The sequence below is a fragment of the Rhodnius prolixus genome, unplaced genomic scaffold (genome assembly GCF_049639745.1).
Source record: "Rhodnius prolixus isolate KJV_2025 unplaced genomic scaffold, Rpr scaffold_11, whole genome shotgun sequence".
Classification (NCBI taxonomy): Eukaryota; Metazoa; Arthropoda; class Insecta; order Hemiptera; family Reduviidae; genus Rhodnius; species Rhodnius prolixus.
Window position 1 is genome coordinate 11,838,531 of NW_027411625.1, and position 17,364 is coordinate 11,855,894.

Below are 17,364 nucleotides of genomic sequence, written 5' to 3' on the forward strand. Positions count from 1 at the left end.
TAACAAAAATTAATAAAATATTTAAAAAAAACAAAATCAATAAAAATACACAGCTGGGATAACACCTTAGCAACCATATGTTTATGTTTCTACGGTAATGAGACTGTCCGTTAATATTGGCTCCTTTACAATTTAAATCTCAAAATATAAATAAAAATCGAAATGAAAGGTGAGCAAATACAAATGATGTTTTTTATTGTTTGCTAGCCTTGGCCTTACGAGTGAAATTTGATTAAAAACAGAAAATGGCCATAGTACGACAAAAATAAAAAAAAAATCGTTTTTCTAATAATCAAGAGTCCAAACAAAATTAAATAAAATTAACCTTTGAGGTTTAATTATCATGTGAATAATGAAATAAAATCAAACAAATGTTTTATAAACGAGGGAACATTTACAGTAAACGAACTCATTTGAATTGCAAGGTTTCTCCAAGATAAAATTAAAATATACTCTCCCTCAGGTAGCCTTTAATATAACATTCTCAAAAGTATGTACAAACTTTATTCTCCCTTTTTTAGCTAACAACTACTAATATGATATTAGTAACACTAGAAACATTGTTCATCTGGAGATGAAAAGGGATTTCTCGAAGTGGCTCTCTTAATTTCTCAAAAACTTAGTGGCTTTAATACTATTCTATTAGTAACACATACTATTCTGACTATTAACACATATCGATATAATAATTTACAGAGAATTTACAGTATACTATACTGGTACATATGACAAATAAGTGCAAACATCTTATGTATGCCAGCAATGTCAGACTGACGGTTCGGAGAACCGAAGAGGGAAGAATTTTGGCTGATATTAAGGAACTGTGTCATGCACAAGTTAGATAATTGCAGAGATAATTCCAAGATGGCGCCAAGAAAATTTTGTAGCAGAAAGGCGTATTATGTGTAGCTGATATCATGAAGTACATTTGAATGGCGTAATAGGGAGGCATCTGCTGGGGATTCCTGTAGGATCAAGATAAGGAAAGCATGTAGTTTCACGGCCAGCAATTACATGACTCGAGTATATCATAAGCTGACTAACGGCGTCTTACGCTAAGCTCTTATATGGAGATTTGTTTGCAGAGACGGAGGGTTTTATTACAGCTATCTAGAACCAAGTTAACCGCACCAGGAATTACGAGAAGTTCATAATTATGGTACCTGGAATGCAAAGTAGTCAATATAGACTATGTCGTTGAAAGCCAGAAACTATAAAGCACCTAATAAGATGGTGCGACGGTTGCCACTGTTAATTAGCCTTTATTGTCAACACCAAGTGGTCAAAATTATCCATTAGAAGTTAACAACGATAATTAACGGCACTTACTACCACAATATAAGACTCAGTCTGTGCTTAAGTGCGAGAGATACAGTTGTACTACGACCGAAGGGGCTCACGGACAGAACAGCACAACTCAGTCGATCTGACGTTCTGCTGCATGATAAGGACCGGCGGTCGGTAGTGATGATGGCGTTCGCTTTTGCTAACTCTGGCTGCCTCCTTCAAGTTTCGGGGGGAAAAAAGTATGATTACTAAGGTTTGAAGGGGTTATAGGTGTGGGAAACAAGGACTGTCTGAGAAGTGCCTGTAGTACTTTCGGCAACTAATAGCATTGTTGCTTTAACGTAATAAGTTGTAACTACACACCAGTATAGCAGCCCTGAGATAGGATCGTAATATGTGCATCCAACTGCAAAAAGCGGTGATCTTGAGCACATGGCTTATTGTCTGCTGATTTCTAGGTGCCAATAATAATAATATTAATAATAATAATATATTTGGCTGGTATACACTGTTGTATACATTTGTATCTAAACAGTTATTAATAAATAAATAATATATTTGGCATTATACATTATTATAAATATAATAAATATTATATTATATCTAAATAGATTATATGTATATGGTAATATACATTGTTATTACATCCCAGATATCTGAGATTAGAAGAGCAATAATAATAACAACAATATAGGGAAGGGATTGGCTATGCGGTTAGCGTACTGGATTCCTACGCGAAGGTCCCGGGTTCGAATCCAGCTACTTACCTCTTAGATTTTCTCTTCCTAGGAGCTTCTTACAGCTCACTGTCCGGTGATGGACAGTGTCGTCTGTAATGAGAGAACATAAATTTTTTTACTCTTGGATAAGAGGAAGAATCGGAGTCGTGTCAACTTTTTAATTTCACCTAAGATACATTTTTGAGGTCCTCTGATACGAAAGAGTGTGTTTATGAAGTTAGATATATGTGATTACTTGGTCTAAAATCACGGAAAAATCGAACTTTAAAATTGTGAACTCTGATGCAAGATGGAATGTTAAACTTTCCTCTAAAGTGACCTAACCTATATAATTTAATTTTATGCATGTATTAAAGACATTAAAGCATTGCTAGAATTTCAAGTTAGTAGAAAAGATTTGGTTTATTGATCTGTGTATTTCGGTAGTGACTGGACCACGGCTAAAAACGCTTTTCGTAGCTTTATTAAAACTGTCCGGTAGGACAGTTGTATAAGGGTTGACCATCAAAAACTGCACGAAAAAGCGTAACGTTGAAAAACACCCAACTTTGACCATTTTTTTCTCTTTTTCTATAAAAGATAAAATTCCCAAATTTTCTTTAAATCTTACTCCAAACCATCCTTTATAACTGTAATTTTTTTACATCACCTAGATCTAATAGATTTCGAGAAATACGTTGCTGAAAATGAGCAAAAACGGCATTTTCAGAAAATGTTCTTGTTCTTCTTGTTGTTGTTCTTCTTCTTCTTGTTACCTTTTTTGTAAACAACGTAGCGCCTAAACGCGCGAACCGATTTTCATGAATGAGGTGTCATTCGATTCGGAATTTTATGTAGATGTGCCTTTTGGGGGTCGCGACGCTGTACATCGAATGGGAGAGGAGTTAGCCCCCTTAATGTAAGGCCCCCTCCAAAATTATTGTTACTAATTACTCTGTAAATCTTGGCCCGATTTTGATAGAATTTGGTAGGATGATAGGGTTAGGGCTCCCCTACGTAACAATAAAGCGACGATCAGCTCTTACACTTGTTAAGGGGAAGTATAGCAATCGTTTCAAATTATCGACACGTGAACCGAATTTCATGAATGAAGTGTCATTCGAATCGAAATTTTGTACAGATGTGCACTTTAAAAGTCTCGACGCTATGCCTCATAAGGAGGGAAGTTTGCCCCACCCAAATAAGGCCCTTTCTAAAACTATTATTACCAATATTTCTACAAAGCTTAGTCCGATTTTGATAAAATTGAGCACGAAGAAGTGATTAAAGCTCCTCTATGTGGCTGTGAAGTCCCATCATGCTCTTACATCTACTAAGAGGAAGTACTGCAATCGTTAAAATTATCAATGGGTGAACCTATTTACATTAATGAATTGTCGTTCATAAAATAACAATTACTTTAATCGAAGAACGAACTTAAACAGACGATTTTTATTAAAAATAAAAGAAATAAATAAAATAAACAAAATCATTGATATGTTGATGTAAGCATTTTTTAAAAAAAGTTTTTGAATTTTTTAGCCTCATAATTTTTTTTATTTTTTATAACGTTTTCTTTTTAACCTGTAATTAATAGTTTGATTATTATAGATAAATAGATATTACATTCAATCTACAGTGCTACTTGAACAAATATTTTGTAGATGAAAATGGCCAGCGTAAGGGTCTGTGACATCTAATAAATTCTAAAAAATGTGAAAGAAAAGTTAATGCAGCAAAATTACTTAAATTACATCAACTAAGCATGAATGAAATGTTGGGTACTAGCTGATTTGTGTACCTTTTGGCGTTTAATCAACCCTTATACTTAACATTTTAAACTGTAAGTTTTTTTTTAAGGAGTATCACTAGATGTTCTGCCATAAGCCTATGGTTTTTTTTTTTTATTTCAATCATTGATAAGGAAGAAGAGTTCGAAAGACCTAAGGGCTCGCTACCGGACTGTTTCATCCATTCATAAAAGCCAGCAAAAACTTGAAGTGTAAACCCCACCAATTCTTTTTAGTGATTAACTTTTTATTTTTAAGAAAATCGCCAATAAGAATTACTGGAAAAGCTGGAGTAAGAGAAAGTTGTGTGTATGTCCGAACATTGAGTGAGTTTCTCGCCAAATTCACGACTTGAAGTTGAAGCTGGGCATATCCTCCGTTTGGGGCTTTGGAAAGGCATTATCCCTTTCTTCTCTCCCGGGGTTTCCATTGAGAGCGTAGTTATTTGGCAGGTGATGGCCTCGGGGATCAGGAAGGCCGCTAATCCTCAATAGTTGGTTCCACTCTATGAAAGAAAGAGTATGGCAGAGTGACCGCGGACGTTTGACGCGATGGTTTTAGCCGAAGCTGATCCACGACAAGCTTTAGAAAAATTTCAAGTGGGATAGGAGTATCTCACTTTATCATAAATAGACGTATGTTTTAGTTTTTAACACTCATTAAAGTAAGACAGCTCAAACGCAGACTTTAGTTAGTTTCTTGTAAGTTATATTGTGACATATACGACATATACTCGTAGAAAAAAAGGTTCGATGAATCAATCCGTAATTAAGTGAAAGTTTTCAAAAAAAAAAAGATCCCACGCATATTTATAAAACAGCTTTTTCGATTACACCCGGGAGCTTCTTAATAACAGCTTCAGAATTCCTAACTTCCGATTGCAATGCAACAAACGTAAATGGTGCATCATATACATCTCAGGAGACTGGAACTCTGCATACAGACTCACCAGATCACCCTGAGGGTTCAGTGGACCAAGTAAAATTCAAAATCAATCTTTTATTGAATTTTTTTATCCACAAATTGTTTTAATGATTTACTTATAATTGCTTAAAAGCTCGTGGGTTATTAACAACCGCACGTGAATTTCCGGTTAAAACTCAAAATAGAAAATCTCCTCGGTTTATATACTCCCTCTTTCCCCCAAGTAAAAGTAAAACGATTTGGTGTGAACTCTCACACGACTTTACCTTACTACTATTCTCAACGGTACTTTTGATTTTCGACCGTTGAAAAAAAATTGATGATTTTGGGAATATTGAGGTGCGGTCAATCAATTGATTCCGCATCTCAATATTCCCAAAATCAACTATTCTCAATGTTCAACTCATATTTTCTTCGAACTCCGAACGATTGAATCACATTTTGTCCTTATCACTTTAAGTGGAATGTGCCCTCTTACTCTCAAAAAAATGTACCCTCAGTTAAATTTCCGTTTTTTTTAAATAAAAGTTGTAAAATCATGTGTCTGTAATCCCTATTTGAAGTTTAAATAAAAATTGTAGGAGCCGATTGAGAGATAATTATAAAATACAAAAAATGCTGTTCGTTTAAATGGCACGTCCTGTCAACCGATTTTTATCGTGTGGAAATGTCGTCTCACATTTAATTATTAATATTATTCAGGTGGGAAGCCAGTAAAATGAACAGAAATGACAATTTAGAAGAAAGTTTAATCACTTCCCTCTCCCAGAAGTGCTCTTAATCGAATTCTTCTTGAAATGTTTCAAATAAATGATTTAGATCAATTTATAACAAATTGAAGCACAAAGAAAATCATAGGGGCCATTTTCGACAAATCTTAAAAAACTGTTCTGTGGAAAATCTTTCAGTTAAGTGTGACTTCCGATTTTGATCAAAACCTTATTGTGACATTCTCTGTCGCACCTAAACATCAAGTTTGAAATTTACGCAGTATTTCGTTTTTGAGTTACCGTGCATACACAAACTCAGACCAATTGGGAATAACCGTTTTTCTCGGATTCAGGGGACCTCAAAACGAATGTTTCCAGAGAAAAATCTAATTCAAAAACTGCACGAAAACAATTCCTTCTCATATTTAGAGCAGGAGAAAGTAAAACGCCCAGGGTGGGTTAATTTGTTTTTTGATTACTCACCCCCAATAAATAACTACGATCCTACAACAAGCGGGACGTGAGAAATGTATTTGGTGAGGAAGTATAGAGTGGCACATATTGACCGGCCACTTGCTGTGTGTGAGTGTGGGTCAAGCTCTTGTTAGTTGGTGGTGAGACCACTGGAAGCGTCCTGAGAGCCGCTGTGGCTTCAGTCATGTCGCGAGACCCGAACGCCCACTATGTCTGCCCGTATTCTTTGCCGACCTTGTCCACTAATCATATGATACAGTTCATCATATCTATCATTTAATGTCCTCTGCTTAAACAGAGGGCGGTTATTTCTCCTGGCTATGGTAAGCAAAGGTGTCTTTGTAGAAATTCTTCCAATTTCTTCCATCCCCAAAAGTTAATATTTGGAAGCTCTAATTTCATATGAAAATTTGCAGAATTTGTATTTAACCTATTTAGTTTAGGGAAATTAGCTTTGGTATTTGTTGACTGAATTGGGCTGCCTGGTCGCTACAAACATATCGATCTATGCCTCGTTGTCCTCAACACACAATATCGCTTGGTTAAAAACCTTATCAAATCGTTTCTCACACATTTAAGAAAAAAAAAAAAAACAAATTAAGATATATTTGTCGTTCTTAATACAATATTTAAAATAATATAATGATATATTTGTATTTAATATGATTGAGCACGCTATAAAGAATACCATTTTCGAGAAAATCACTAGAAAAAATATTTTATAAACTGGCGTTGAACTCACAGAAATACACTTACTAAATATGAAAAATTAATATTCCTTGAAGTTTAGAGGTTTTTAAAATATTTACTTAATGAACAGTGGTACCTCGACCCAAAAAAAAAAAATTCTGTGGCGGTTGTTTAAAAATTTGCAAAAACGAAACAAGCTGTTTTACACAGTTTTCAGTGAACACAATTGTCATTCATCATAAATACTCATTAACAAAAACTTACAATTAATGAAGATAGGTATAGGGATTTATTAAACAACAGAAAGGTAACCAAATCCGCAAGTATCCAATTTCATTCATTCTTAGCTCGTAATTTCAGTCAGTTAAAACGTTTCGAAAAGTTTATTGGTGTTAGTATTTATTTTATTCCCAATTTTTCTAAACTGTTTTCTTTTTCTACTATACTATTAGGGCTGTCACAGTACTTTATCTTCTTCCTTGACAAATGTTTTCATGTATCCTTACAGAAGACATTAAAAAATACATAAAATTCCATTGTGCAATGGATATTTCATTTAAACATTTTATATCATAAACAATAATATCATTTAATTAATGCTTTAACTTTTCATTAATATTTTCTAGAATTATCAGATGTTCTAATGCTGGCTATTTTCATTCATAAATATATTTTTTGATAAAATAATAAAATGTAAATTGCAGTTTTCTTAATTGGAATAAATTAGCTCTTTATTTTAGCACTGTTTCAAATTATTATTTTTATTTATCTTTATATTACTCTTTATTTTAAATAATCACCATACATCCCACATTAAAATAAAATAAATGAAAGAGTTTGTTTACTACGTTGATATTTGAATTACGGAGTTGAAACGAAATTTCAGTCTGGAATTCGTCTTACGGAAGAAAACGAGAGCACAAATTATTCACAGTTAACTACAAATAATGATTAACTACTTGTAATTATAATTCATCTCCAAATTTTAATTCAATCTAGTAGTCTTTTAATTGTGTACTTGTAAAGAAGTTTTATAATCAAATAATTAGTAATGTACTTTAACAATAATTGTCTATCCTAACAATATGCATATCTGTACCTATTTTATATTACGTTTATATAATGTAGTGGGACGGGTTTTGGTGCAGCTGTTACGAAGCGTGGATTTGTATATGGGAGCTCCCCCCGTCGAATCCCTCGTGTATTAATCCCCGCCTGAAAAATCAACGTTACTTTACTGAATTAAAACTGTCCGGTAGGACAGTTGTATAAGGGTTGACCATCAAAAACTGCACGAAAAAGTGTAACGTTGAAAAACACCCAACTTTGACAATTTTTTTCTATTTTTCTATAAAAGATAAAATTCCCAAATTTTCTTTATAATATAGGGCAAATCCTCCTTTATGACTGTAATTTTTTTGCAACCACCTAGATCTAATAGGTTTCGAGAAAAAAGTTGCCGAAAATGAGCAAAAACGGCTTTTTCAAAAAATGTTCTTGTTCTTGTTCTTCTTCTTCTTCTTCTTCTTGTTGTTACCTTTTTTGTAAACAACGTAGCGCCTAAACGCGTGAACCGATTTTCATGAATGAGGTGTCATTCGATTCGGAATTTTATGTAGATGTGCCTTTTGGGGGTCTCGGCCCTGTACATTGAATGGGAGAGGAGTTAGCCCCCTTTATGTAAGGCCCCCTCCAAAATTATTATTACTAATTACTCTGTAAATCTTGGCCCGATTTTGATAAAATTTGGTAGGATGATAGGGTTAGGGCTCCCCTACCTAACAATAAAGCGACGATCTGCTCTTACACTTGTTAAGGGGAAGTATAGCAATCGTTTCAAATTATCGACACGTGAACCGATTTTCATGAATGAAGTGTCATTCGAATCGAAATTTTGTACAGATTTGTACTTTAAAAGTCTCGACGCTATGCCTCATAAGGAGGGGAGTTCGCCCCACCCAAATAAGGCCCTTTCTGAAACTATTATTACCAATATTTCTACAAAGCTTAGTCCGATTTTGATAAAATTTAGCACGAAGAAGTGATTAAAGCTCCTCTATGTGGCTGTGAAGTGCCATCATGCTCTTACACCTACTAAGAGGAAGTACTGCAATCGTTAAAATTATCAATGAGTGAACCGATTTACATCAATGAATTGTCGTTCGATTCAAAATCTTTGCCTTTTAGGGAGAAGTACTGTAATCGCAGTTTATTTTTCTTGCTCCTCTTAAAAGGAAGTACTGAAATCGCAGTTTAATTTTGCTATTTACGTACAAATACCTTCCTATTTTATTCAAAACGCTTTCTCAAAAAAATGGTTATTGAGGATGGTTTGGGGACCGTAACTATAATCATTCTTTAAAAAGATCTCTCCAGTGGTAGTTACGGTTCCGATTTAACACCTTATCAGGTTATAATGATAGAATACCTTATTCCAAATTTTAAAAAATCTGTAAAGCAGACGTAACTTTGCAAATAGACAAAAAGGAAAATCTATCCAAAAGGTATAAAAATCTCCTTAACAAAAACTTACAGTTTTAAAAGTTAAGTATAAGGGTTTATTAAACGCCAAAAGGTACACAAATCAGCAGTTCCCAACATTTCATTAATACTTCATTGATATAATTTAAGTAATTTTACTGCATTAACTTTTCCTTCACATTTTTTAGAATTTATTAGATGTCACAGACCCTTATGCTGGCCAGTTCATTCATAATATTTTTTTATTATAATTATGATAAAATGAGTGATGAATTATTCTGAGTAGTCACATATACATGCATGTTAAAGTAGAAAAAAACAAAGTTAGAGTCGGCCACTTTTTAAATTTCAATCACGGAGGATTCAAAACAATATTTCAGTCTTAAATTCGTCTTACCGAAATATTCGTGAGCACAAATAACATACATTTAATAACAAGTAGATTATTCAACAATATTTACTCATTTCTCAATTGTAATTTAATTTAGTCCCCCTAATTTTACTTATGGTAAAATACTGGAATAATTAGCTGTCCTAAAAATATGCATATCTTTATTTTCTTTATTTTATATTACATATATATAACATTGTGGGAAGAACACCTAGATTGAGAATGTAATTGAAGAAAACTATATTATTTGCGATAAAGCCAGATTATTTATTACTTATTATTACAAACGTTTGACTACAACATAAAATAACAATTACTTTAATCGAAGAATGAACTTAAACCAATGATTTTTATTTAAAAATAAAAATAAATGCATAAAATTATTGATGTAAAAAAAGTTTATGAATTTTTTAGCCTCTTATTTTTTTTATATTTTTTATAACGTTTTCTTTTTCACCTGTGATTAATAGTTTGATTATTATAGATAAATAGATATTACAGTCAATCTAAGTTAAATGGTGTGCTACTTGAGTAAATATTTTGTAGACGAAAATGGCCAGCATAAGGGTCTGTGACATCTAATAAATTCTAAAAAATGTGAAGGAAAAGTTAATGCAGTAAAATTACTTAAATTATATCAATGAAGTATTAATGAAATGTTGGGAACTGCTGATTTGTGTACCTTTTGGCGTTTAATAAACCCTTATACTTAACTTTTAAAACTGTAAGTTTTTGTTAAGGAGTTACTATATAACATTGTGGGGAGAAGATCCAGGGATAAATTAATTTAAAAATATATAAAATTACTTGATATGTGTGGCATACATATCATATTATGGCTGTAAGAATTTTAAGGATTTTCCAGAAAAACTATTAATTTACGAGTCAATCAAAAAGGTACACATGATCCGTCGATTCGGCAAAACAATACAGTAACTATAAACCACCACATTAAAATAAGGGTAAAGACTTGAAATCTAATGATGTTCTGAGGTACTCTAATTGTGGATTGCATGGCCACAGTCCAATAATTGTGATTTACAAGCCAAGTGTTACAAATGCTTTAAATGTTACCTATGCGGTCATAAAACTTTTGAATGTGAAGAAAAACTAACTTCTCGAAATTCCTCTGATTGTAGCAGGTCTCAAGTTAGACTAGTGAAATCACTTGAAATCAATATTTTTTATGGATATTTACATCAGACATTTAAAAATTAATATCTCAATTGATATAGGTGGTCTAAAAGTCCTTATCAATCAATTCGTTGAGCTCTCCGAGATTAACAGTCAAATATACTTCTTACAAGCTTAGGAAAGAATCAGATTCCAATTTTAGGTTAATTTGGAATCCATGTAGTCTGTTCTAGTTGATGGTCAGGAATTTTCAATGAGAATCTATGTAGAAGCAATTATAAATCCAACATATTCCATCATCGGCAGCCATTTTTTGTCGCAAACGGAAATGACGATATCTCTTATCAAGAGTAAGCATTAAAAAAAATAGATGAAGCTGTATCAATATGATGATTGGAAGAGGGTATTGAAAAGCAAACTGAAGTAAAGATTTGCGATCAAGTAGAGGCGTATTTGAAAACTGAAATAGAAAGCTTAGTCAATAATTATGCTCCGGATCAAAAGAAAACAACGAAGATCATTAAGAAAAATTATAAGTTCATGCAACACCTATACGAGTGCCGTGTGCAAAAAAGAAGGAGAAAAAATTAAATAGAGAGACCAGAAAAGAAGGAGACATCTAATAAGAAGAAGGAAGGCGATAAAGACAAAGAGAAAATAAAAAAAAACTGATAAACCTAAATATTGACCTCCCCAAAAAATGAAACTTGAACAGGTATCCCTGCCTAACTAGCTGCAGACGGTAAAGAAAGAAAAAACTGCAGAAAACTCCAACGAATCCTGAACAAAACTAAGCAAAACTGCAGAAAAGTAAGCTGACGGTGTAAACCAAGGAAGGGACTTAAAAGAAAAGGAAGAGTTAATTATAAACCGAGATGAAGAAAGAATTGACGTTAAACGGGAAATTCAAATGATCTAAAGCGAAAATAGAAAGACAAGTCTCCGAAGAAAGCCTGCTACAAAGTTTTGTGTTGATGACTCAGTCGCCATAAAGAGAATCCAATTGGGAAAAGGAGTGAAACTTAAGCCTAATCTCTGCTGGGATTTGTAGGGAGTAATAAATAAAAACATTATATTCGTAATGTTACCTGCAGCGGAACATTCATGACGTGGGAGATCCTTCACTTCTATCCTGTTCCCCATATGAAGTTCCTTCGGACGTTCCTTCAACTATAAGAATGACCCATAGAATTTCCTTGATGAGTATTTTGCTGCAAAACTAGCATGTTTTTTCAAAACTTAACGTCGTTCACACTTGAAACAAACGTCACGAATTTATGCATTAACATATATTCCTACTACATATAACATGCATCCTACATCCATACTGTGACGTTCACTTTTACGATTAGTTTTAAGAAAATTGGTAATTTTAGAGAATAGTTGCAGTTAGTAGAAGTTGTGTGAGAATATATTTATAATTTTATTTTTTTTTTCAATAGGGATGGGCATCTGCACGAAGGTGACCAGATACTGGCTATTGATGGACAACCGTTGGACTCAAATATCTCCCATCAGCAGGCCATCTCTATCCTGCAGAAGGCTCGGGGTCTGGTTGAGCTTATCGTAGCGAGAACGGACGAGCCGCCGGAGAACCGCCAAGTTGACCTACTAACTGCCAACTCACCCAGCCCTACATCGCCCAGCCCAGAACCACTGCTCGTGCTCACCGACACATCAGCCAATCTAGCTACTGATATGGTGGTGAGTGCAGCCAATATTCCTTAAGCTCTTTTAAAAGAGAAAAAAAAACTACCAATTTGAGTGTAAATTCTATCCTTCTTCTGGAGAGATGTCATGCCTTTTTTGAGGATAAGATAGCCAAACTTGTTCCATTTAGAAGGGCTTGAAATAACTTGCCGAATGCTTAGTAGCAACCATTTTGTTTCGTATTGCAGAATAATATTAATAAAAACAAATAGCTTTTGGTTAGCGAATACTGGATTCCAACTGGATCTTGAGTTCAGCTGCTGGCTCTTAAATCTTCTCTTGCAGCTTCCTACAACTCACTGTCACAAAAAAAAGTGCATTGTAAAAAAAAATAATTTTTCGTACATTAATTTTTAAAATTAAGCAATATTATTATTGATTTGTTTGTTTTTGTATGTAAGGCACGTCAACGTCTGAGGTTATTAGCGCCCGTAGCTTTTTTCAGAGTACTGCCGGCCTTCGGACTAAGCTGTCCTTTTCTTGCTAAGCATGTCCAACATATTCTGTTTGTTGAAGATTGCATAGTGAACATTTAATTAAATTTAAAATACCAGAACTGTCTTGAATATTATGATACTGATAAATTTAGGGTCTTTCAGTTTGAAGTCTTATTTACTTTGTGGAATCGAGAAATTACTACTTTGTTCACTTTACCATTGGTAAATTATGAGTTTTTTTTTTTAAGCAGTCTAAATTTATTAATCCCTGCTTACTACTTAACTCTTTTCACTTAAGTAAACAAAGTGGAATGTTAACAACGTAAGGAAGAAGAACCTCAGAATATTAACACACATCTAGGGTAGATTACAATTTTAACATTAAATTTAATTTAATCTAATGAAGTTTGTTTCCTTAAACAAAACAAAAATTATAAAAAAAGGTCGATCACAGATACTCAAAAATTTTGTTCTAAATAACTATAAAATAGCCCGAGAAAAAAACATTTACCTACCTGGGCGTTCCTACATTTTGACTCAGGTAAATTTAGATGAACAGGTAATATTAGTTTTTGAGAAAAAAGTGTTTCATATTTATCAGAAATTTAGCGTGTTCAATGTTTGAAACTTTAGAACTGAACCAATTAAACTTTCTTAAAGCACTCTTAAATTATACTTCTTGTACCTGTTAAATCTCATGGAGTCTGCTTTGATTTGTTTAATTAGGCATATGAAACGAAAAATATTCTGATCATTCATGACTGTTCTTCATATCGGAAGCACAGAACGCGGATAAGGCTAAAAAAAGACTTAAAGCCTTTTTAAAACTTAATAACTACTCAATATATAAGTACGGTTCTAAATTCCATTGAATAAATATGTTCTTTGTGCTATTTAATCCATGTCCATTGCATCAGCTATGTTAGACAGTCTTGCAGAATATTAAGTTTGTTTAAACTGCATACCCTCATTTAATACATCCATGTTTAAACCGTACGAGCTCTCTAAATCTTCTCTAACAAAAATCCTACCAGTTTGAATAAAAGCCTGGCTGGCAAGGGCTGTTTAGACTATGTATAAGAGCTCTCAGTTTTCATGTAGACGTATCTTCAAGTCTAGGGCCTGTGGTAAGTTTAATCATATCAAGTTTTCTGTTGTAAATTGCAGTTAAACACGGAGTGGGCTCAGGTGGAGGTTATCGACTTGATCAATGACGGCTCAGGTCTGGGATTTGGCATTATTGGTGGCCGCAGCACCGGCGTTGTGGTCAAGACAATACTGCCAGGAGGAGTTGCTGACAGGGTAAGCCGCCAACTCGAATACACGGCGCAAAAGTGTAATATTATCTTCAATTATGTATGTACGGTTTTGTTTTGTTTATAGGATGGTCGTTTGCAAAGTGGTGATCATATTTTGCAGATAGGTGATGTCAACCTTCGAGGGATGGGCTCCGAGCAGGTAGCTGCAGTTCTTAGGCAATCTGGCAGTAGGGTGAGTGCTTTCTTTATCTACATCTAACTGAGCCAGTAGTCACAAAATTTCGGATATTGCAGTCGGTGAAAGTAACGAGTTTTTGACGCATATGGTTTTCTACAGGTACGTCTAGTGGTGGCTCGACCGGTAGAGCCAACTTCGCCTGATTACCAGTCGCTTGATTCGCACGCCCCGGTTGTTCCAACCAAAATACTCGCCGATCCTGACCAACTGGACCGCCATCTTGTCCAAAATGGCTACCCACAAGCCACTCCATATCCAGAGAATCCATTTATCTACCATGATTCTTCGGACATCCACATAATAGTAAGTCTGAGTTTAAGTCTTTTTAAAGAACTCCATTCTTCCATTTGCAGGTCCCTCCACAAATTGGTTTTTAAGGCATTAGCTGCTAGGCCAAACTTTTCTTCAACTTAGATCTTATATCCATACTTAATTGTTAATTGTCGCAAGATATTGACTTTAATTGCCTAAATTTTGCTTAGGGAAAGTAAGTTTTTAATTCAAGGAGAATGATTACTACTAATTGGAAAGCTAAACAATACCTTGAGGAAGGTTTGAAAAAGAAGTGGATTCACAAAGTCTAGCCATAGTCAACACTTACACTATTTTTAGAAATTCTAGTAAAAGAGTAAAAGTAAAAGAGATATGCTTGAGCCACTTTTATCAACTAAAAATTTCAAAAAATTCTTGAGATATTTGTCAATGAGTACTTTTGCTCTTCAGGAGCGGGACCCGCGATTGGTTGTGGACGTGGTACCCTCACTTCCACTACCTCTGCTTACTATGGACATGCTGCCTTTAGACAGTCATCTTCCCGAAACTGAACGTTTCACCGTTGAACTCAAGAAAGACGTACATGGGTTGGGCATAACGATCGCTGGATACGTATGTGAGAAGGGTATGTATATCAAGTCTTTTCTTATTTCGGGAACGAAACATTTTGGGTTATTGAAACCATTTACAAGGGAGTAAAAAAGTCAGTGTTTTATCGCCCTTAACACTTATTCACGCACATTTCCCGTTTTTAGTTTGTACTGATAATGTTTTGAGGTCCTCTGTGGTCAGTCAGCACAATTAAAAAATATATATATAATGTAGTGACATTATAATTTTTTAACAAAATCAATCTACCGGTAGTGCCACTTTATCAATTTTTCATTTTGATGGATTTTTTTTATCATAAACGGTTCTTCTTTAAACATGGCACAAATGTATATTTATAAATTTTTATTAAAACTCATATAAGAGCACTTTTTACAGCTTTTCTTCGAAGTACTATTTCAATGTAATGTATTTTTTATCACTGCTAAAACTTAAAAATATTTTTTTATTTAAGTAGCGTCTCTAACTGAGGTAGTTGGCGCTCGTAGCTTTTTCAGTGCACTGCCGGTCACTGGACAACTGTCCATCACCGGCTTATGACAGAAGATTTTAGGAAGAGAAAATCTTAGGGCGAGTAACTGGATTCGAACGCGGACTCTATGTAGGAATCCATTACACTAACTACCTGGGTAATCCCTTCCCTGCTAAAATATTGGTAGGAATTAAATGAGCAAGTGCATTTCCAAATGAGTAATAATATGTCAGGCGTCTATAAGTATCTCTTTACTTACTAAATTTTTGTTAGCTATTTTTTCAAAAAGCCAGGACCTCTTTTAAAATTCTTAATTGTTTAATTAAAACTTTTGCATCTTGCATATTTTCGAAACATCATTCTAGGTTATTTTATTTATACGGTGGGTTTAAGGAGAGGTGAAGTTATGCTCTCATCTAAAGTACCATTTTGGTAAATTGTATGGTTCTTATTTCTGCTTTATATTGGTGAGGATGAAATATCAATCGAAAATTCTGCATTTTTTGCACTCCAAAGTACTCTTTGGAGAACGCCTTATATGAGTTTTCTGTGGTTTTCTGGAAGGCACTTGCCAAACTGTTTTGTTTGAACAAGGCCTTCTCGTTCTTTAGTTTTTTTTTTGTTTGAAACTTTTTCTCAGGTAATATTTATTTTAGTAGGGGTCAGGGGAGCTGTGACGTCCCGTTCATTTTTACAGTATCATTTTATTTTAACGAAAGATGTTTAGGTTCAACGATGTAAAGGCAAAAAATATAATTAAGTAAATTGAACCAGTTCCTATACGGGTTGCTCAAAATTTGTTCGAAAATAGGGAATAGTTCTAAGAGGGACAATAAACGAGGAAAGAAAGTTTGAGCCATGGCGTCCTCTACCTTTACATTTACCACTTCTGACATTAGGGTAAAGTTATAAAAATCAAACAGTTCACGTTATAAAAGTAATAACTTACATTGGCAATAGTAAGCTTAATAGGTGAGCAAACCAAATTGTTTGCGTTTTGAATTTTAATTTTAAAAATGCTAAGACTTGTATATCACCCTAGTAAATTTTATTAAGAATCTGGGAAGAAGTCGAAAGACTAAATTTGTCTAAGCAAAGTGAATAGCATCTAGAGAAAGAGCTTGTTTAGGAAGTTGTTTAATAATGATTATTGTTGCAGAGGAATTGTCTGGGATATTTGTGAAGAGCATCAGTGTGGGTAGTGCTGCAGATTTGTGTAACAAAATTCAAGTGAACGACCGCATTGTTGAGGTAAATCTAATAATTATTGAGCATAGAATAGAATAGGAGATGGGGAAAGTACACGAAACGACATGGACTCAAACCCAAATTACCCAGCGTATCCAGTAACGTTTAACCATCAAGCATGTGTTCTAGTCTAATGATCACAAGTCAGTTCGAAAGCCGTCGGAAAGGCGTCTCCGTAGGCATTTTAACGCTCAATTGGAAGAATCTCGCGATGAGGTACTGAATACAGTCTCTTGCCAAACTCTAGCAAGTGAAGTAGTCTTTAGTTACTATAAAATAACAATCATTTCGTGGGGAATCCGTCTGAGGATTTCGTTGACACAGTAACTGAGTTTGAAAGACTGTGACATACTTGCGTAGACCTACCAAATCTTGAACTCTGGGTCTATAGCTACAGTTACAAGATCTGACTCTTTACATGTCTTAGAGCTGTCAGTAAACCAAACGAAGCCTCCTGTATAGATAGTGCTCTTGTCCATTCTGATCTATGTGGTATTTTAGTTCGAAAATTATTCCCG

The 17,364-nt window shown here is 34.2% G+C and overlaps 1 protein-coding gene across 9 annotated transcripts in view; it reads left to right on the top strand.

Annotated features, from left to right (window-relative positions):
* The window catches only part of LOC141459341 (multiple PDZ domain protein-like), a 111,695-nt gene that overhangs the window by 12,640 nt on the left and 81,691 nt on the right, over positions 1-17,364 (top strand). For 8 of the 9 annotated variants that reach the window (XR_012461447.1, XR_012461448.1, XM_074138328.1 and 5 more), the window contains exons 5-10: positions 12,043-12,304; positions 13,915-14,049; positions 14,131-14,238; positions 14,344-14,547; positions 14,968-15,142; positions 16,758-16,849. Coding sequence is in view for 7 of the 9 variants with exons in the window: in XM_074138328.1 (XP_073994429.1) it covers positions 12,043-12,304; positions 13,915-14,049; positions 14,131-14,238; positions 14,344-14,547; positions 14,968-15,142; positions 16,758-16,849 (976 nt within the window). In the remaining 2 variants the exon portion in view is untranslated. Of the gene's footprint in view, positions 1-6,069; positions 6,228-12,042; positions 12,305-13,914; positions 14,050-14,130; positions 14,239-14,343; positions 14,548-14,967; positions 15,143-16,757; positions 16,850-17,364 lie in introns of those variants that run through there. The other variant, XM_074138334.1, reaches the window with a different exon arrangement.